Source organism: Calypte anna, chromosome 6, assembly GCF_003957555.1.
Source record: "Calypte anna isolate BGI_N300 chromosome 6, bCalAnn1_v1.p, whole genome shotgun sequence".
Lineage (NCBI taxonomy): Eukaryota > Metazoa > Chordata > Aves > Apodiformes > Trochilidae > Calypte > Calypte anna.
Window position 1 is genome coordinate 22180300 of NC_044252.1, and position 20724 is coordinate 22201023.

Here is a 20724-nt window from a genome sequence, read left to right on the forward strand (position 1 = left end):
TTTCTCCTGTCCGCAGAGAAATGCTGCCACACCGCATCCTGACAGAGCCGTGTTTATTGCTGGGGGCATGTGGGGCTGTGAATGAGGGGTGTCAGACACAAAGGGCAGAGCTCCTACTTGGGGGGAGGGGGTGCTTGGGGTAGCTCACCCCCCTTCTTGCAGGTAGAAGAAGGGTGAGAGCAGGATGGGAGAGCCCAGGTGTCCAACTTTTGCATTTTCCTGGTCAGCCTCACTCTTCTGGGGCAGGAAGGCTTGGGCTGCAGCCTGTTTGGGACCTCACGGGCTGCCACCTCTTGCCTCCACAGCAAAGCTGGGCTCCAGGCAATGTCCTCATCCAGGAGGTGCTAGCAGAGTACACACTGGGAGGGGAAGACACACACTCCAGCAAGTCTGTCCATCCTCAGCTTCTCCATTGTCACTGTCATCTCCCCAGGGCATGAGATGCCACCCCAGTCCCATGGGTTCCCCCAGGAGGGTGCAGGAGCAGAGGTAGTTGTGGGGATTTAGGGACAGTGGCCGCCCATAAGAAAGTGCCATGAAGAGCAGGATGCCCCAGAGGGCAGCAGCAGGGCTTCTTCTTGCCCTGAGGACATCTCCCCTCTCACACCTCCCGTGAGAGACAGGGCTGTGCCTGAACCCCCAATTCTCCAACGGTGCCACACAGAAGGGCAAATGTGTGGTGCCTGGGGGCACTGCAGGTGTCAGGAGGATGCTGCACAGGTCCCTCACCACAGGGTAAGGCAGTGGCTGCCTGTCCTGTGGCCACTGTATCTTGCTGCCTGCTGTTGCATCCTGCTCGTGCCCTGGAGAGAGGGGGCAGAGCCTTGTCAGGGCTGGAGGTCCCAGGGGGGGCACCTCCCTAGGGCACCCAGCTCTGCATCTTACCTGGAGTCTCTTTGTAGTGGGGACCTGCCACTCCACCAGCTGTTGCAGGGTGCTGGGAGGTGTGGGTTCCTCAACCCAGCTTCATCCATCGACGAATTGTCCTCTCCCAGAGAGAAAACCCTGGGGAAGGAGATGTGGGAAAGTGGGCAGGGTCTGGCAGCCACTGGGGCCACGTCTTGCAAGATGCATCCCCCATGGCCCCTCTCCTGCCTGTGAATGGGCAGCTGGGAGAAAGGCCGCTGGCCCCCTGCCAGGAAGGAACCCCAAAGGGTACAAATGTGTGGCAGCCCACAGCCCCCTCCATGCTCCTCACCCACCTCTCAACAGCCATCCGGGGATGCCCAATGGGGCAGGGGATGTCCACATGTCCACGTCTCTCTCTTGCCTGGATGGATGGACTGACAGAAAATCCCTCCCCCCTGTGTTCACCTTCAGCCAGGTGCCAGCTCCTGCCTCCAGCTCATGGCCACCGTCGGTGAGTTTTTATACATAAATAGAGCTCCCAAATTTAAATAGATTCTTTTTCTGTACAGCAAGTCTTAAGAGTGAAAAGCCAAAGGAATGGCCGAGCCCGGGCCCGGCCCAGCTCTGCCATTCTGGAGGTAGTTTTGCCTGAGTCTTGTAACACTGCTGGCAGGGCGTGGGAGATGGGGCTGGAGGAGAGGGTCCTGCTAGCAGCAACCCCCCCCTCACGGCCCCTACACGGAGCTCTCATCCAGCTTCTCCACCAGCTGCGTGTGTTTCCGCTTCTCCAGGATCTTGCTGAGCTCCTCAGTGAAGGATGCACTGTAGAGGGGCGAGGCCAGCGGCTCCTCCTGCTGCTGCAGCAGCATGTAGCTGTTGCCATTCATCTTGCGAAGGACGTTGGGCAGAGCCCCCACGCCGTTGGTGAGCTCAGCTGGCAGCGGCGGCGGTGGCGGCAGTGGGGGCACAGCGGCTGGCAGCTCCTTGACTGGGGAGGTGGCAGCCGTGGGTGCCTCACCAGGGATGATTCGCAGGCAGCCATCAGGGTAGGTGAGCTCTTCCTCCTCCTCCTCCTCCTCCTCCCAGCGGCCCTTGCGCAGACAGTTGGCCGAGATGGTCTGCAGCTCCACGCTGGCTGGCCGCGGCTCCCCAAGGACGTACTTGCCCTTGCGCTTCTCCAGGCAGGACATGTAGAGGAGGATGGTGCTGAGCACGCCACACAGCACCACCAAGGCGACGATGACAGAGATGTAAGCCACCTTCACATCACCACCTGCCTGGCTGGCAGCGTGAGGCGGTGGGGCGGCCGTAGGGCTGAGAGGCAGCTCAGGCAGCACGGTGAGACTGTAGGCAGCCAGCAGCATCCGCAGACCTCGCTCCTCCCCGTAGCAGCGGTACTGCCCACTGTGCTGGGGCAGCGTGTCAGTCACCAGCAGCCCGTCCACCCCCACACGCAGCCGGTCCTGTCCGGTGACTGGCACCTCTGTGCCATTCAGTAGCCAGATGGCTCGTGCCAGGTTGGAGCGCTGGTCACAGGGCAGCAGCACATCATCCCCCTGCAGCACCGTCCGGTTCTTCCAAGGCAGGAAGCCTGTGGGGGTATGCACTGCCTCACACCCCTCCCAGCCACTTGGAGGGGCAACAGTATCCCCCGCTGTCCCGAGGGGCAGCATGGACTCACCCCGCCCAGAGCTGCTCCGGCATCCCTGGTTGCCACTCTCTATGTCCTGCACCAGCCCTGAGCTGCAAGATACAGGGAGCTTCAGCCATACTGCCCTGGTTGAGACCACCCTTGCGGGGGGCGTCACAGCCACCAGCAGACTTGCCACTGGATGCCAGACCCTTTGGGTGGCACTAGGGTGACTGTGCCATGGGCTAGGGCAAGTGGAGGGTTTGTGGGAAGCCCGGTGGGTCCCTACCTGTCCTCAGCAGTGGTGATGGCACAGCAGGCCCTGCCGTCCCAGGCGCAGTAGGGGTCCCGGGCAAGGATGCAGTCATAGCAGGTGACGTACCTGGCACAGGAGGCCAGAGGCACCTGCAGGACCCCACTGGCTGCCCCCACGTACAGGCTCCTCTGAGGGGGAAAGGACTGGCTCAGCACTGCCCTGGCACAGGGTGGCTGGACTGTGGGGTGCCCCATGGTGCCCAGAGATTCCCATTCCCCCCCAGCCCAGCTTTCCCTTGGTGGGGGTGCAGGACCCCCACTTACTGTCAGTGCACACTGCCACAGCTGGCACCTGGCAAGGAGGAGAGAGCCAGGATGGTCTCTTTTCCCAGACTGTCCCACTGGGGTCTGACATGTATTTCCGGCTGGGTGACCCACTAGTCATGTCCCCCACCCCATCCCCCATACAGCTCAATAGCAGCTTCACAGCACAAACATGGCCCCTGTGTGGTGTCCCTGCACTTTTTCCATCCCACCCCTCACCTGGGCCTGGGAGATCACCAGGCTCTCCACAGGCTGTGGCTCCCTGAAGACTTGCACCTCCTCCATGATGTGGATGCCAGAGCCCACCACCACAGCCTTGTGGATCCAGCCATCCCCTGGAGAGCAGAGCAGTGGGTTCAGGAGGGAGTGCGGGATGCCCCTCCTGCCCAGCAGAGCCCTGGCAAACTCATCCCATGCTCACCTGTCCCCATGAAGAGAACATCATAGGAGTGGCCATTGAGGGCCCGCACCCTGTCCACAGCTAGCTGACTGTATGCCACATTCTTCTTCACCACCAGCGGCTCCCCACTGGTGGGCTTCACCTCCTCAAACATCAGCGGGTGCAGCTTGACAAAGTCCAGGACGCTGTTGGGCAGGTCCTGTGAGGAGTTGTAGCCCTTCCTGCGGGAGTGGTCCGTGATGCACTGCCCAGGGGGGAAATGGGGGTCATGGGGGAACACAGCTGGCCCACCCCCGCCCCTGCTCCTCACCCCCAGGCACTCACAGAGCCAGGCCGGGGTTCAGGCACCGCACCATCGTAGCGGGACCACTTGCGGGCTGAGTCCTGGAACTCCATGTAGGGGCCCTCAAAGGCACGCTGCACCGCTGAGATGCTGTAGCGGCACACGGCCGAGGCCTCCATGGTCCTCCTGGGGGCAGAGCCCTGCCTGAGCCCAGGAGCTCCCCTCCGGCGTACCCCCAGCTGCTCAGTACAGGTCTGCATGTCCCCTCCAGCATCTCCAGTACCCCTGCGCTGCACACTTTTACCCCCACCCACAGCTGCTGCCCCACTCACCACTGTGCTGAAAGGGTGAAGGCAGCATAGAAGACAGTGCTGGCCCAGCCACCCCCATCCAGGTTGCAGACACTGCGCAGAACCTCGTAGTAGGGGATGTAGCAGACCAGGCGCGCCTTCATGAACGACGTCCACTTGCGCTGCAGGATCTTCTTACCCCCCACATCGCTCTGGGAGGGCGCAAGAAGCATTTCTGCAAAGGCTGGTGGAGGTGTGTGTTCCCTGCCTCTTCCCATGCCTCAGTTTCCCCCAAGGTGCAGGCATGCAGCCCCTACACTGGGAGGAGCAGCTCTTAGCTCCCTGTAGCTGAAGACATGCCTACCTTGCAGACACGGGCGACCCGGGCAACCCGGGCCATCTGGCTCTTGTCAAAGAAGGACGTGGTCTCCTCACCCGCCCGCTCCGTGAAGAAATAGTAGATTTTGTCATCATCACCCACAGGGCTGTCTTTGCTCTCTTGGACCAGCACGGAGGACACGAATTCAGCATCTGGGGATACAGAGTGAGAGGTGGAGATGGGGAACCCACCACAGGATGGGGGATCTCCGTAATCAGTTTCCCCTGATGTAACAAACCACACAAGACTCCAACACCACCCCCACCCCTGCTCCATGCTCCTCGAAGCAATGCACAGCATCCCACAGCCTGTGACACCAGTCCCAGGGGACACGCAGGGCTGTCTCACCGTTCAGCCAGTGCAGCGGGGACTCCTCCGTCTTCAGTGGTCGCTGGTGCAGGTTCCTCCGGATGTCAGGGAGGCTCCGAAACTCGTAGCGTGTGGCCGTGTACAAGCCACCATCTGGGCAGGGCAGGCACAGCAGGCATGCATTAGCATGACCCTGCACTCCAGGAACAGAACAAAAAGCCACCCACATCCCCCTGCCCCAGGCAAAGAAGAAGGAAGAGAAGAAGGACCAAGTCCTGGCTTGCTAAAGCCCCCCACATACAGGATCTGCCTGGCTGGGGACCCCTCTGGGTGCGTTGGGGATGAGGCCAGGGTCAGCAGCATCCCACAAGTCCCTGCCAATCCGGGGAAAGGTGCTGCTTACCCACAATGAGGCCAGTGTAGCCACGGGCAGGGTCGTATGGGCACTTCTCCTTCCCTTCCTCAAAGTGGGACGGCAACATGAACCTGTCAGCATCCTGGAGGGGGACAAGGAATCAGATCAGGCCAGAGGGGACAGATCCGTCTTGCCTGCCGGCCCCAGCCTCCCTGCAGGGAAGGGACAAAGAGATGCCCACAAACCTTCCCAGCAGCCTCTGGATGTTCAGAAACCACACAAACAGCCAGAGCCCCCAGCCAAGAGTGGAGAGAGGGCTCAGGGGGGAAGGGAAGCCCCAGCACCCCACTTTGGCATGGCAGGGACACTGGGCAGGAGCCAGCCAGCACAACCAACATTCCCAGCAGATGCTGCCCAGGTGGGATGGGTCCCCCTGGGTAATGTCCCTGTCACAGCAGGAGTTAGTTTCTTTGGGGTTTGTAGTTCAAAGAGCATTAAATAATGATGGGGCCCTTCCAGCTCGGCAGCTCCTCCACCTGACTCCCAGGGTGTGCAATGGCCAAACCAGACTGGCGGCATGGCCACGGGAATAGGCATCATCTCCTCTGGGGTTCCCTGGCCTCACTGGGGACACGGTCCCCAGCCTATTTGTCTCCCAACTTGGGGAGCGAGGTGGGCAAAAGGTGGCCGAGTCACCAAGGAGCCACTGCATGGGGGTGAAAGTCCCACTTCTGGGTGGCCAGAAAATCCCTGAGAGGCTGCTGAGTCAGCCCCACCACTGTCACCCTCACTGCCACCATCACCTTCCCAGGGCATGCTTGCCACCAGCCACCCTGCAGCCCCTGCTTTGGGGAAGGACCTTGCAATAGCAGAGGCCAGTGACCAGCTCCAGTGCTGGCACGACCCACCCTGCTTGCCCCACTGAGTTCACACATCCCCCCCATGGCACCAATCCACCCCCAGCCACCTTGCTATGGGGTCAGAATCAAACCTCAGCACGGTGGTGGGGACTTTGGGCATCTGTGTCATGGTGACAGCATCCCCAAACTGACCCACCCCAGCCTGGGTCACTTACCTCCCTCCCGAGCCGGAGAGGGGCTGGGGCAGAAAAGGGAGTGGGGCTGCAGGTGGAGATGGTGGGAAAGGATACAGGCTGTACCACCCCAAGCTGATACAGCAAGGGGGAGAGGTGACAGCCCCAGGGTACTCACAATGGCAGCGCAGAGAGGGTGGAAAGCGTAGGTGCCGCAGGCGTAGAGGTGTGTGCTGTTCAGTCTCTGCAGAAACCGCACATGGTTGAAGCACTCGGTCTGTGGAGGGGGAGGGCAGGCGTCACCACTCAGGGAAAGCAGCTCCCCCGGCACCCACCCACCCACCCACCAGCTCTACCTTGTTGTTTTTGCCCTTCTGCAGGCAGTCCATCTGTTTCTCTGGGGAGGCTTCCCAGTGGATCTGCAAGGGGAAGAGGGACTATCACTGCATGAACTCTCCCATCACTGCATGGTTCCCCCAGCACCACAGGCTCCAGCCTCTGCCAGAGATGCTAAAATCCTCTCTTCTATTTAGAAAGGGGATGGCTGCTCTGAGCATGAGACATGACCCTGCCCACATTCCCCAGACCAGGGCAAGCGCCCAGGGTGAGTCCCACACCCCAGCCTGTGGGCAGAAACCCCACAGCACCCACAGGAGCCTGGAGGATTTTGGGGTGTTCTTCCTGAGGGGAGAAAAGGGGCATGCTTCCCCCCTGCCTCTTCGTCTGACAGGATGTTCTTGAAGCAGGTAGCTCGGTGCTTCTCCCATCACTGGCTGGGGACAGGTACCCACAGGGGACCTGGGGCAGACCTGGGGACAGCACCTCCAGTCAAGACTTGAGATGGCAAGCAGAAGAATGAGCAGGAATAGAATGGCCAGAATTTTGGGCAGGGACAGGGCAGGGCAGGAGAGGACAACCAGCCATTGGTGGGCAGAGGCCAGGCTCACCGTGCGGTGGGAGCCATCAGCCACATCGCTGGAGTTGAGGGCGAAGATGGCTCCCCTGGCGCCCACGTAGAGGATGCCCCGGCTGTCCTCCAGCAGCAGGGTGCTGTAGTTGAGGGTGTGCACACTGAAGCGCCGGACGCCTGACAGCTCTGCAAAGGGAACAGGAAGCTGAGGGGGTACCCTGGGGCAGGCACAGTGCAAGCCAATGAGGAAGAGAGAGGATGGAGTCTCGGGGGTGGGAGCTGCGATGTCCATGCCCAGCATGGACCAGCTAAACTGTCTGAGTGGGGAACTGTTGGAGGAAGTGAAAACACCAGTGGTGACCCCAGCTCTGCAGTGAACCCAGCTGTCTCAAAAGGAAAGATGCAAAAAATCTGAACTAAAATTTATGCTTCTGCAGCAAGGCTGGCTACTCCCTGCCCACTAAGCTGAAGGAATACCCAGTTTGGTGTGCTGAGAAGTGAGGTGGGACTTGGCCCTGTCCAGAGGGACTCCAAGCCATGCTTGGACCCTCCCACTGCAGCAGGAGTAAGTCCTGTGGGGCTTAGGACCCCAGAGACAGCTGGGAAGGGAATGACCCCCTTGAAAGGAGGCACTACCTGGGGAGAAAAAGGGACCTCATCTGCAAATTAAACCCTCTCCCATCACTGATTGCTGAGCTGGTTTACAATAACAAGGTCAGCAAAGTCAAGTGCATGACCAAGGCATGATGACACTGCAGGGCTGGCTGACACCACAGAGGCCAAGAGCCCAGTGGCAATCAGAGAAAATCATGTATGGAAGCTTCCTGCTGACTATTTGGGCCATGAGAGCCCATCCCAAGTGCAATGCCCAACTCAGGACACTCTCCAAATACTGCTGGGCAGGGGCAGGGGCTGGCCAAGGCAGGCTCCCTGCATGTCCTTGCCTCCCCCTTGGCTTCTCGGGAGATGCTCCATCCCCCAGTGCACACTGATTCAGGGCACCTAATGCCAGATAGCTCCAATTTCTGGAGCCCAGAGGACCAGAGCCTCCCCCTGTACCCATTACCCCATGCTGAAACACCCATTCCAGGGGGCTGGCAAAGGCTGGATGCAGTCATGACACACTAAACCTGGGTGCTGGGAAGATCCCAGACACTAGCACCCTCACCACCACCAAGACCCACCTCCCCTTACCTTCAAAAGTGACTGTTGTCCTGGGGGTGGCATCCAGGTCATTGGCAGACCGCCGGGATGGGTAGCCCATGGCTCCTGCTGCCGCCATGAAGAGAGCTGTCAGGAGATGGGCTGTGCCTCTACTCATCTTCCTGCTCCCCCGGTGATGACAGCTGCCCAGCCCGCTGCTGCTGGGCTGGCACAGCCAATCCTCAGGATGGGCTCCCCAGCTCTCCAGGATGGGGCCAGCCACCAAACCCTCCTGAAACACAGAGCACCAGGTCAGAGCACCTGTTATCCCCAGCATCTCATGGGCCATCAGGCTTGGGAAGGAGCCAGCCGCACACATGGATGGACCCTTGATCAGGGTCCTCAACCTGGGAAAGCTTCAGGGAAAAGCAAATCCTCCTTTGGCAAAGGGGGAGTTGAGGCACAGCACAGGGAATCGAGCCTGCAGCCATTAAAAGGCAGGGAGAGGAATTTGAGGAGAGCAATCCCCTGCGACATCCCTCCAGCTCAGTGTCCCCTCTGTCACAGCAGCAGCAGTCACTGTCTGAGCACTTGGTTTGGTTGCTCAGAGGCTCATTTTCCTTCCACCTCCTCCTGCAGCTCCCCCTGACATGACACAATTCATCAGAGCCAGCTAACCCCCCATTTCATTTTCACACCCAAAAAGCAGGCACATGTTCCCCCAAAAGCATAGATCTGATCCCTTGGCGCACCAGGGTAATCCAAGCCCTGCTTGCTTGAGCAACTGCGTCAGGACGAGGGCTGGGGGGCCTCTGAGGAGCCAAAAGGTTCTGCTCCTTAATATGGCACAGCTGGCCATCTCCTGCTGTGCAAGATACTCGTTCCCAAACTCATTCCCCTCCTGAAATGACATGACTCTCGAGGGCAAAGGCAGAGAAGGATGCTTCAGGCACGCAGTAATGCAGGGTGAAGGACAACCCATACAGGAGCCACTTGGTATCTTCATCAAGCCTTTTCAAGCAAGAATAGTTTCCCCACCCCCAGAGTGTTTTTCCACAAGATTTCAGTTTCTCTTTCATCCCAAGCTGCCTTGAAGCTCAGACTCCATCTCAGCTCTCAGGTTCATGCATCTGAGCCCTCCCAAATAACCTCCCATCCCTCCCAGTTGTAACAAGCAAAGCCACCATTCTTCTTGCAAGTGCTAAGGAAGAAGGAGACAACTGGGAATCCCCAAGCAAAAGAGCTCTCCATAAGCAACCAACACCTATCCATTTGCTTGGAGGCAGGGGGGATTTATTTATATAAACCAAATACCAGGCCCTGTAGAGAAGCTGTTCAAACATGCTTGGTGCACATGGTTTCCCTGAAGCAAATAGCTCACCCAGGTCTCAGGCACAGAGGAGGCAAAACCAAAGTGAAACAACAGTGAAAAGGGCTTTGGGGCTGAAAAGGAGAAGCGAGGGGCTGGATGTGGGATCTTGCCACAGTATGGAGTCTGAATTGAACTGCAGTTTCCTTTAGGGGAGTTCAGAGCCAGATCTCGCACCTGCACTGGCCACTGCCCCACAGCATCCCTGGAACAGGGCAAAGGGGAGATATCCTACTCCCTCCTTCCTGCCTCACGGTGCCCAGGCATCAGCCCAGCACACAGTACCCATACAGCACCCAAGGCTGGGGCAAGCAGGGTGCTGCACATGGGGCTGGGTTCCCTGGGGAGCAGAGAGCAGTGACCCAGAGTATCCTCCCTCCAAGGAACTCCATCGCAAGTAATGGGCCTGGCAGGGTGACGCAATGTGGCAACTGGGGATGGAGGTCAACAAGTTGCTTTGGTGGCACCCTGTCTGGCACAAGCCACCAAGGATTTTGGGCAAAGCAAGTAATGACGTCACATCTGGAGCACCAAATAGCCCCATGCTTACACCTCTACATCCCTCCAGTGTGACCAAGGCCACCCCGCGGGCTATGGGGACCCTTCCCCAGGCCTCTGCACATGGTCATGAGCCCACAATCCCACATAAATCACGAGAGCTGCTGTGCACCTGGGCTGAGAAAGCAGAGGGGAGGGACAACCTTCTTAGGACAAGACAAACAACCATCTCTAATAAATGAGTAACAGCCCTGCGAGCTGCTTGCACACTGCTGGGCATCCTTGCCTTATCACGCTCGAACAAACAATCCCTGAACTTTGCCTGCTGCCCAGCTCCCAGTGTGACAGGGATTGGAGCTGGGAGAGCAGCCGAGCAGGGAGGCAGGGACGCTGCTTATCGCAGGGCAAGCGCAGCATTGTGAGCCAGCCCCAGCTAACAATTAACCAATGTGAGCACCCAGCCAGCACCAGGGGGAAAAAACAAAAATAATGCATTCATCTGTGTACAGGGCTCCCAGCTGGACAGGGGGAGGGGGGAGCAGCCTCCTGGAGTTCTTTACTTTTTCAAGGGAAGAAGCTACACCCATTTCCAAAAGCTCCTTTGCCCAAGATCAGATGTAACTTTGTCCTAAATAACATTTAATCAGTTAGCTGTAAGAGCTAGTTAATATTTTACCCAAAGGGAAGGGCTGTTCTAAGTTTCTCTATTTATTTTATTTTTCATACCTAGGGTGGAGGAGAAAGAGCAAGAAGGTACAGAAAGCCACCTTGGCTCCACTTAGATTATAACACTGGGCTGCAGCCACACCAAACCCACCTTGGCTCCACTTAGATTGTAACCCTGGGCTGCAGCCACACCAAACCCCCCCAACCCCATCAGTTTCCCCTTGGCAGGGTGGAAGTTCAAAGCACTGGGCAATTGTGAGGGCTGGGGTGGGAGACAGAGGAGCTCTCAGCCTGTAGGACCCACCAGTTGGGCTAACGGCGGTTGGGTTGCCCAAGCCTACCACTTCTGTGGGAAACAGGAAAACCCAGGAGACGGAATGCCACAAAGCTTTTGCTGATGGAGAGACATAGAACAGGGAGAGAAATAAGCTGAAAAACAGCAGCAGCTCCAATGAAATCTGGGGTTTAAGATAAAAACTGCCTTGAAGAGCCTATTCCATTCTCAGGAACGAGCTCCCAAGCCCCTCAGCACCTCACCTACTTCCCAGAATAGGGGAAATTCAACATGGGATCGAAAATCTGGCCCCAGCTCCTGCTCTCGCCAGGGATGCTGAAGGAGAAGGGAAGTTGAGGAGGGATCCAGCCGTGGGGTTGAGGGTAGCCCTGAAAGCAGGATGAAGGCAGGAACCGGCTGCTCTAATTGCAATGTGCAGTGCCCAGAGGGGCCGAGCCTCTACTACCTCTCTCCTACCACTGGCTGAGGATGCCAGGAGCCAGAAGCTGAGCAAGCTGGACCCAGGAACCAGCTCCCACCGGTGAGATGTGTTTGCTGGTCCCTGGGAAAGGCCAAGGAAAGCAGTGGGGTGGCAGAGGCAAGCAGGCATGTGTGAGCGTGCAGGAGAACGAGCGAGACCTGGTCAGGTCAGACTGGGTTTACTGGGTCACGACGGAAGCTGTGTGAGTGTGAGTGTGACTGTGCTGGCCTCAGCCTCCCACCACCAGCCAGCACAGCACAGCACAGCACACCCAAACAAGCTGGCCCAGTCGGCACCTCCTTAAAATCCCCATGACCAGCAACTCTGAAGGTGCAAAAAAAAAAAAAAAAAAAAAAAGCTTTTGATGAGTGAATTTCCCAGCAGAAGGTCTTGCCAACCTGGATCTGGCCAAAGAAAACAGCCAAGAAACTGCATCCCTCAATGGCCATGGCACTGGGAGCTGCCGCTGGCCATGGTGGTCCCTTCCCACTGCCCCCTAGTCCTCAAAGCCACAAGACAGGAAAACCTGTGAGCACAAGCTGTGGTGCATGGAAGCTTCCTGTCAGTGGGGCTGGCAAACATGTGGCTTATGGGCCCCCCATGGCAGCTTCCTTGGAAGTCCAGCTGAAGATGATGCTGGCTATTAAAATAAAGCCAGGGAACTTAAAGGGAACCCAGGAGAAAGAATGGAAACACCAGGTGGGAACAGCCCTTCTCTGGCTCATCCCCAGCATCCATCCTGGATAGCAGGACAGATTTGCAAAGCAGACTCAGGTGCTTTTCCATCCTGCCATTCCTCAAGACAGCTTATGGTTGCTCCACTGAGCTCTAGTAAAACACAAGCAGGCTCCTAGAAAGGACCTTTCTCTTCTACTCTTGGACTCTGAGCATCCCCACGAGTGAGTGTTGCTGGCTTCCCAATGGAAGCTAGAATTCCCAGTGTGTCTCCTCCAGATTACAAGCTTTCAAACCAGCCTTAACATAGCTCCTGGCAAGGACTGCACCAGGAGACACCATTTACACCTTGCTTTCTTATGGTGGCCCAGCCCAATCTTCAAGGCCCCTGTTGCAAATTCAACTTTATTCATTGGGATCCAACCCAGGATGTACCCCCCCCCCAGTCCCCTCAGCTCTCCCACCACTTGCTCCTTGAGCTGCATTCCCACAGCCCAGCACTGTTTTACCCCCCGAGGACCTGGATAAGTTGCCCTCAGGTTCAGCCAAAACAGCCCGACCCATTCCCCATGTCTGGGTCAGGGGGAGAAGACACCCACCCCGGGGGACAAGATGGGGAGAGCTCCCAGCTTTCTGGCATAGGAACAATCCAGGGAATGACAGAAAAGCTATCCAGAGAGAGGAGAGCCCAGCCTGTGTCTGGCTGTGAGCATGGTGTGTTTTGGGCCTCCCTTCCCCTGGAGCCAGCCGACCTTGGGTGGGAAATCCTGCGAGATGTGGGAAGAGGCACCAGGATGGAGGTTGCCAGGCAACTTTAATTCATCCCTTGACGAACTTCCAGCACTTTGCTTCTGCTGCAGAGCCCAACAACCAAATGACAAAACAACAGCAGGCCCACCCCCAGCCCACAGTGCCCATCTGTCCATCCATCCATCCATCCATCCATCCATCACAGGTGCTTGCTCATGGCCCTGTGTCTGGGGTGCCCTGCAAGGCGATGGGTCTCCCCTGGTAGCATCCCCAAAGGTCAGCCCAGGACGAGCTGCCCTTCCCAGCAGCAATTTGCAGGGGTAGGATTTGACCCGTGGGACTGAGCTGGCGCTGCCGCACAGATATTTCTCAACCACCCAGGATTTTTGTCAACAACAGCAAGCAAAAAATGCTAACTTGCTGAAAGCCCTGTGGGAAGAGGGGATCCGTGCTGGGTTTAGGGACTGGGGACAGGGAGGGAAGGAGCATAGTGACCTCCTGGGAGCCCCTCGCCGAGTTTATTTTAGTTGCTTCTTTAAACAAAACCACGCTGGACCCTGAGGCGCTTCAGTGGACACGCACGAGAGCTGTAGTGATTCAGGAGGCAGATATATCCCTTCTTTACCCAAATTTGGGATTCAAGCACAGAGGAGGGGAGGGAAAGCAACATCAACTCCTCTCAAGGAGCATCCCACACTGCTCTCAATGCAAAGCCCTCCCCCACGGCACAGCCACCAATGGGGCCGGGGAGGGCAGGCAGCCGGCACCAGCGGGCGTGGGAACAGGCTCCGAATCTCCCCAGCACGGCACAGCCCCCATGCACTGCCGGCAGAGCCTGGTGCCTCCAGCAGAGGAGATGGCCCAGCTCTCATACTACCAGCATCATGGTGAGGAGGAGGTGCGTGAAGGCACAAAGTGATGTATGGGCCTTTTTAAGGATGGGAGCCACACATCCAAACATCCCTGAAGACATGTTTGAACCAAGAGCAATAAAACTAACAGCAGCTCAATTTCTAACAGATTTGCCCAATTGTCCCCACCCCCAGCACGGTGGCTTTATCTCTGTCCCTCTCCAGCATCCCAGAAGAGGATGCCACCCGTGCAGCCAGCGGCAGGGATCATCCATGGTGCCCCCCTGCATGGCTGCAGGGATTAAGGCCCTTCAGCTTCTCTTCAGCTCCCCATTTTCACTGTTCTCACAAGAACGTGTTCCTCTCTCTCCTCCATCAGGTCAGATCTGATGCAGGGTGGGAGGTTCGAAGGGGCTGCCAGGCAGCAATGCAGTTCACTGAAAAGTTTTTGCCAGGGCTATCCCAACATTTTAATACATACCCAACCAAGAAAACCAGCTGAGACAATAAGGAAAGCTGCTTCAGCCTCTCCATGGGCAGGAATCACCTGCCTGTCATGGGGACAGTTTTGCTCCAGCATCTCACAGAACACTGCAAGCAGATGACAAGAGCACGGTGCCTGGGGCAGCAGGAAAGAGCACTCCTCTGTTCCCCATCTGTATTGAAAACCCACCAATGCCAGCCATCAATCAAAACAGCTACTTGTTCAGCTCCACCACACCAAAAGGCTTGTCAGAGCTGTCCCAGGAAGGAAGGATGCAAGGAGGTGAGGCTGAAGGACAAATGCTTGCAGCAAAGCAGCAGGACTGGGAACACTAAGGAATGGCCTGGTCAGCCCAAACCCAGCACCCCCGGGTAGGGCAGCAAATGTCCTCTCACAGGAGCAATTCCATGCACGCTGAAGGCTGTTTGGTTCTTGCAAACCAGCAGTGAGGACACAGTCCGTTTGGCTTTTCCCTCCCATTCAGCACATCTGCCCCTGCAGAAACCGCATGGCAGCAGCTCTGGGTCAACTCCTCAGCCCAGGAGCACCTGAGAGCCCATCCAGGAGCTGTACAGGAACCAGGAACTGAAACTGGAGGATGCCAAACAACAGTGGCCTGACTGACTTCACCACATCACCAGCCCCTCTCCATGTCTAGCCCATGCCATCCATGAGGGCAGCAGAGTGCAGTTGCTGAGGCTCAGGATGTGGGGTACAGACCCTAGGGCTCCCACCTTCTCCATGGCAGGGAAGAGGCACACTTGGTGCTAGTGACATCACCCCCAAACCTCAACATTTTCCATCCTTTCCCACCTCCACTGCAGCAGGTCAGGCTTCACTGCTCACTGCCAGCCCTTGGGCAGACTGGGTGGACAGACGGACAGTTGGAAAGACAGCCCTCCACATCACAGCTAAGTTTCCCAGCAAGGAGACAATTGCATCTCAGTGGCCCAGTGCTGGATGCCGTCTGCAATTCAGCCTTCAAAGGCTTTGTGTTGTCTCCAGGGCAGAATCAGGAAGATAATTGTAGAATTAAACTCCCAAGAACAATTAGAAAGGAAACAAAAAAAGACCCCAACCCTAAATATAAAGGGAGATTTCAAAGCCAGCAGATTTCAGGGCTTTTTGATGTATTTGAATCCATTTGCTTGTCCTCGTGGCTGCACTTTGTTTCATCTCACTGGGCTCATACAATGCAAGACAAGGAATTAACCCATGTGTTTGTTTAGAGCCGGTTTGTCTTCCACTTTCTTTCCAAAGTCAGGTTTGAGTTTCAAAGACGTTTCTTGGCAGCGCCCAGGGTTCCCACCATCGGCGCAGCGCAGGGTTTACCTGAGGGGAAACTGAGGCTCAGAAATCCCACACAACCTGAGGTCTCTACAGAAGCAGAGGTAAGAGCTGGAGCACAAGCCAGCTTGCCTGTCATGAGCGTAGGGCTTTCTGCAGCAAGCCTGTCCCTCTCCCTTTTATTTATTCCAAAGATAAACTGTTTTCTTTTCAAAAGTCCAGCAAAAACAGATGACAGAAGCAGTTTTTTGGCTCTCAGCTTTAAAAACCTCTTCTTGTTTCCTTGGCTTTCTCTCCAACAAAGCTTCAAATTTAGGGTCGAACCCAACTTGACATTCAACTTCACATTCAAAACTGTACAACACAAGGCGGTACCACCTTGCCTTTCCCACAGTTGTTTGCATACCACCAGTTTTGCTTCCCCAAAATCAGCACCCCGTCTTATTTGCACAGGTTTGGCTTTGCAACAGGCAAACGAGAGCCCTCCATCAGGAATGGAGAGGTGGGGTTATACCCGAGGGGAGCTTCTAAACAAGTCAGAGCACACCCTGAATCACCAAGCAGTGTCCCCACAACAGTAGGTAACACATGACTCTAAACCCTTGGCTTCCTTTGGCTCTGGATGGTGAAGTTCAGGCCGCAGGAGGATGGAGGGCGCGTGTTTGGCAGTGACCTTGCTATCCCAAAGCCCTCGTGCTTATAAATCACCAGCAGTGGTGGCGGGGTGGGACGGCGGTGGCATTTCCTCCCAAAGCACCAGCAGGGCAGGGAGCTCTCACCTTTGAACGGGACCAGGCACCCGCCCAGCACCCAGAGCAGCAGCCAGCCCCTGCAGGGGGGGATTTATGGGAACACAAAAACTCTCACAGTATCGTCCTCCTGTTCCCCAAGAGCCAGCAGGCCCCCCAGAGACCAGCACCCCACCACCACACCACCCACTACACGAGCTGCTCCCCAACAAGTCTCATCACGATGCCCAGCAGAGCCGGAGGGCAAGCAAGGGGAGGGAAATTCCCAGCACGCAACCAGGCGAGGCTGGAACCCCGTCTCCACTCCACTGCTGCCCTCCTGGCCAGGGTGCCAGCAGACCCCACCTGGGCCAGCCCTGCTGAGCACACTGCATTGCTTTTTCCCAGCACACGACCTGCCAAATTTGCTGAATAAATCTCCCAGCCCCAGCAAACCCACTACATTCCTGGTGGGAAAAGTGGTGAAAGGTTCAAGTGGATGTTGGAAAAGGCAGGGGAGCAGAACAACCCCATGACACAAAGCCCTGATCTGCAGGAATCAAAACAGTTGTTGGGATTTGGGTTTTGCTTTTTCTTCTCCCTCTGCTTGCAACACAAAAACAAAGTGAAGATAGGGATTGTGGCAGACTGGGGAGCAGTTCCCTGTCCCTCATTCCTCCAGGCAAAGCAAGCCCAGCCAAACCAAGACAGAGAGTTGTGTCCTGCAGAACACATGCACGGTATCACCCAGGTTCAGGTGGGGTGTGCAAGCCTGCACCCACTGCAGAGGGAGACAAAGCAGCCAGAACCCGTAGTAGTAAGCCAACTAGCACAGAAAATGCCATGGTTGTTATTAATAATTTCCCTGCCTCTGGGGGAATTTGCTCTCCTCATCCATTTTGGGCAGTCTCTTTGTCTTTGGTGACTGTTTTTCTTGGCACCTAAAGAGCCCTTTCATGGCCTACCCTCCCACTTCATGATCTCAGTTTTAAAGGTCAGGTGCAAGCCACTGGCCCACCTGGGTACTGATCGGGAGAACAAAAAGACCCTCAAACCCCAGTGCTGCCTGGATGCACGGTAGGTCCCTTCTACTGCTGTGGTGGCTGGGAGATGCACCTTGATCCCAGCACAGACAAGCCCCCAGCACAAACTGGTCCCTCCCACCCAGGGGCATTCACAGCCCCCACAGCAATACATCCCAAGGAGATGAATACGAAGAGGACATGGCTTTAACAAGCCATGTCCCATGGCTCCACACCTCCAGAGGCGGAAGGGGTGGAAGGCAGGATTGCACTGCACCACCTGCATGGGTTTAGTATCTCTTTTTTCCAGCTGCAATACCAGCTGTCCCGGGTAACACTCGATCCCAAATACTGCCAGCAGTCGCCCATTCCTGCAGACTCTCAATCCCTCCAATCTGCTGAGGAAAGAGGCTGGGGTGTCTGTATCTAGCCCTTCCCCCAGGAGCTGGTACTCTGGCTGCAGTTCCCACCACCATCTTCTTTCAGCCCCTCAGCATGTTCCCCATCACTTCTGCCCAGGCTCCCAAGCCCCACCGCACCCCACAACCCAACCTGTCCCCAAAGCAAGCTACCTGCACTGCCACCAGATCCTGCCACCTCCTCTTCAGTCTGTCACCCCCAAAACCTCATTTGCACCAGACCTGCCCTGGACCCCTCTCTATCCTGCCCCCAAGGCTCTGCTCCCCTGCTACCCCTAAAGCATCACTCCCTGGACTTTGACCCCAGCATGTCAGATGCCTGCTCCTCCTATGGACCCTGCCTCTGCAATCAGCACCCCAAGCTCTACTGTGCATGCAGCAACCACTACCCAGACTGTGGCTACAGATTAGCACCCGGATTCAGCACCCTCTATCCTGCCTGTTGACCCAGGCAGAGACCCAGCACCCTAAATCCACCAAACCCTGACCCTGCCTGAAGATTTAGCACTCAGACCCAGCACTCCCGACCCTACTTGCAGACTCGGCACCCTGCCTGAGCATGCAGCACCTGGTCGAACAATCAGACTCAGCACCCCAGATCTTGCCTGACGACTCAGTGCCCAAATCCAGGACCCTAAACCCTGTCTGCAGACCCAGATGCAACACTACAGGCCTTACTAAGAGACTCAACACGCAGACCCAGCATTCCAAATCATGCCTGTGAATCCGGACCAAGATCCACCACTCCAAGCCCACCACCCCCGACCCTACCCTGCGGACTCAGTACACAGCCATGCAGCACACAGAAACAGCACCCAGATCAAGCTTCCCTAATCCTGCCTGTGGCCGCGGCGCCCATACCCAGCCCTCCCGGCCCTTTCTGCGGCACCCGGATCCCGCACTCCGACCCAAACCCAGCACACGGCCGGCGGCTCTCCCCGCTCACGTCACTTACCCGGTGCGGTGCGGAGCTGCTGGGCTCGGCGATGCAGCAGGCGCGGGCGGCGCGGCGCAGCTCAGCTCAGCTCGGCTCGGCTCAGCTCGGCACCAGCACAGAACCGGCACGACTGTGCGCAGCCCCGCGGTACCGCGCTGTGCTCCCGCCTTGTACCGCCCCCTGCCGGGACGCCCGGGACGCCGCGTCCGCTACCGGTCCGGAGCCACCGGCCCCCTGCCCGGGCTGGAGCGGCGGGGAGGTCTCCCCGGCAAATTGCTGTTCTCCCCAGCAAATGGTGGGAAGCGGGAGGCAGCGTTTCCCGCAACGGAGACGCCGCCGTGCAACCTCCCCGGCTGAGGGACGGTCAACAGCCGGCACATGGGGCAGGCTGGGGGAGGTGGGGGGTGTTGCTCAGCAAGGGAAATTTGAGTTGCGCAGCCCCTAAAAGGCCTCTGGCAGAGGAAGCTTTTTTCAAGCCCTTTACAGGACTAGGGAGCCAAAGGGATGGTAGATTGCGTTTGTGACTACAGAAGAGCATTACCGAATGCAGATAAGCATCATCCTGCTCTGCCAGCACAGCACGGGTGGTGTCATCACACCACAGCCACCCAGCTGGCACTGCGGTGTCCCGCTGAGGCTTCTCAAATCCCGCATCACACACCTGACTGAGGCACCGTGCCCCATCTTCACCCTCCTGTAAAACATCCCTCCCCGTTTATTCTGCGTTTACCCATGGTGGAAGCTTGTTTCCAAACGCGGGCAGTCAATGGTTTCTCTAGGGCCACGTGTGGAGAAGCCTTTTTGTCCTGGGTGGCTTCTGTGGCTCCTCCCCACAGGCAAGAGCTGCCAGGTTCAGGCCTGTGTTTGCTTTCCTTTCGCAAGCGCTCAGTGCCTGGCCAACCCTCCCTCCTCTCCCGCTGCAGGAGGCAGCAGGCCTCCCGAAAGCAAAACCCTGAGCACTATGTGTAATCAGCAGGTTGGATCTAGGGCAACTGGTAATCAGCTGGAGCTGGGGAGATGTTGTACTGCACGTGCTGGATTACGGCTCCCAAAGGTGCAGTGGTGGCCAGGTGCTGCCAGCCCGTCCTTACAAAGCCATACGATGCCCATTCCCAGCACTGGCTCATCCCCTCTGCTCCACACCAGACCTCCACAGGGGGTGAGGTCTCCAGAAAGGGAAAAAGGGTCCCCCCACCCCCACACCCTGCAGACCTGGAACCAGACCCTTGGCAGGGCTTAATGCTGAGTGGTTTGAGCTGAAGTTACCCAGCATCAATCTGGTGATGAAGATCAACCGCTGCTGAGACACCCCCCTCCCCCCACATCCCCCATTGCCTGGACTTTTTGCCTGGGAAGGGCAGTGGGGGCAGGGTGCTCTTGTGGGGAGCCTGGCTGACAGTTCTCGGGGCCACTAAATGCCAGGGTCCTGCCTCCTAAAAACATTGTAGGTATGAGGGAGAGCATCAGAGGCTTGAATTTCCCCAGTCTCACCACACTGATGGGTCTCAGCCAAGGAGGGACCCATTTGGGTGATTCTGCAGATGAGGTGGCTCCCACCACCCTCGTGCACTCACCAAGGAGCCACTAACCCCTAGCCTAGCTCAAGATGCTGGGACGTGTTCGATGTCCACACTCCCAGGGACCCCAGGAGAGCAGGGCAGGCACTACCCACCTCTTCCAGTGCTCCCTGTTCTTCCTCCTTCACCTCCTGTACACTCCAGTGCTTGATTATCATTTCCTCCTGTCCTTGGGCAAAACCCCAGCGTCTCCTCCACACCTCGCCACGCCTCTCCGCCCACCCTGCGGAAGTGGGATGCCCACACACCAGCAGCCGGGCTCACCCACAGCCCTGCCCAGCTGGACCCAGAGCGCTGCTCGGGCAGCATGAGGGCAGGCTGAAGCAGCAGGCGCTGCCCGCAAGGCAGGGATGCTTATGGCCAGCCTATTATACCCAGGGATGGGGGTGTTAGGTGTTGTGAAGCTGCCAGTCAGTCTCCCATAGCTCCTCTGAACCCCATCCCCTACCTTAGCATAGGAGCAGCTGGAGGCTGCACGGGCAGTTATGGGGAGAACCGGTCTGTCAGTACTTGGGAAGGGGCTGCCCAAGCCTCCCTGCTTCTCCA

General features: G+C 57.3%; 1 protein-coding gene across 2 annotated transcripts; it reads right to left on the minus strand.

The window, feature by feature from the left end:
• Positions 1-23: 23 nt before the first annotated feature.
• Positions 24-19038, minus strand: SEMA4G (semaphorin 4G). Of its 2 annotated transcripts, XM_030452935.1 has the most exons (17): positions 18620-19033; positions 8212-8452; positions 7055-7203; positions 6464-6526; positions 6286-6384; positions 5123-5216; positions 4759-4872; positions 4396-4562; positions 4074-4243; positions 3783-3927; positions 3480-3702; positions 3278-3393; positions 2769-2923; positions 2531-2592; positions 1203-2440; positions 886-1005; positions 24-803 (listed from the first exon to the last, which is right to left on the minus strand). In XM_030452935.1, exons 2-15 carry the CDS (start codon positions 8336-8338, stop codon positions 1584-1586), a joined length of 2541 nt encoding a protein of 846 aa, XP_030308795.1. In that variant the 5' UTR covers positions 8339-8452; positions 18620-19033; the 3' UTR covers positions 24-803; positions 886-1005; positions 1203-1583. The 2 variants fall into 2 exon arrangements, with proteins under 2 accessions (XP_030308795.1, XP_030308794.1); XM_030452934.1 differs by having other exon boundaries at positions 1203-2592; positions 18620-19038.
• Between the last annotated feature and the right edge of the window lie 1686 nt (positions 19039-20724).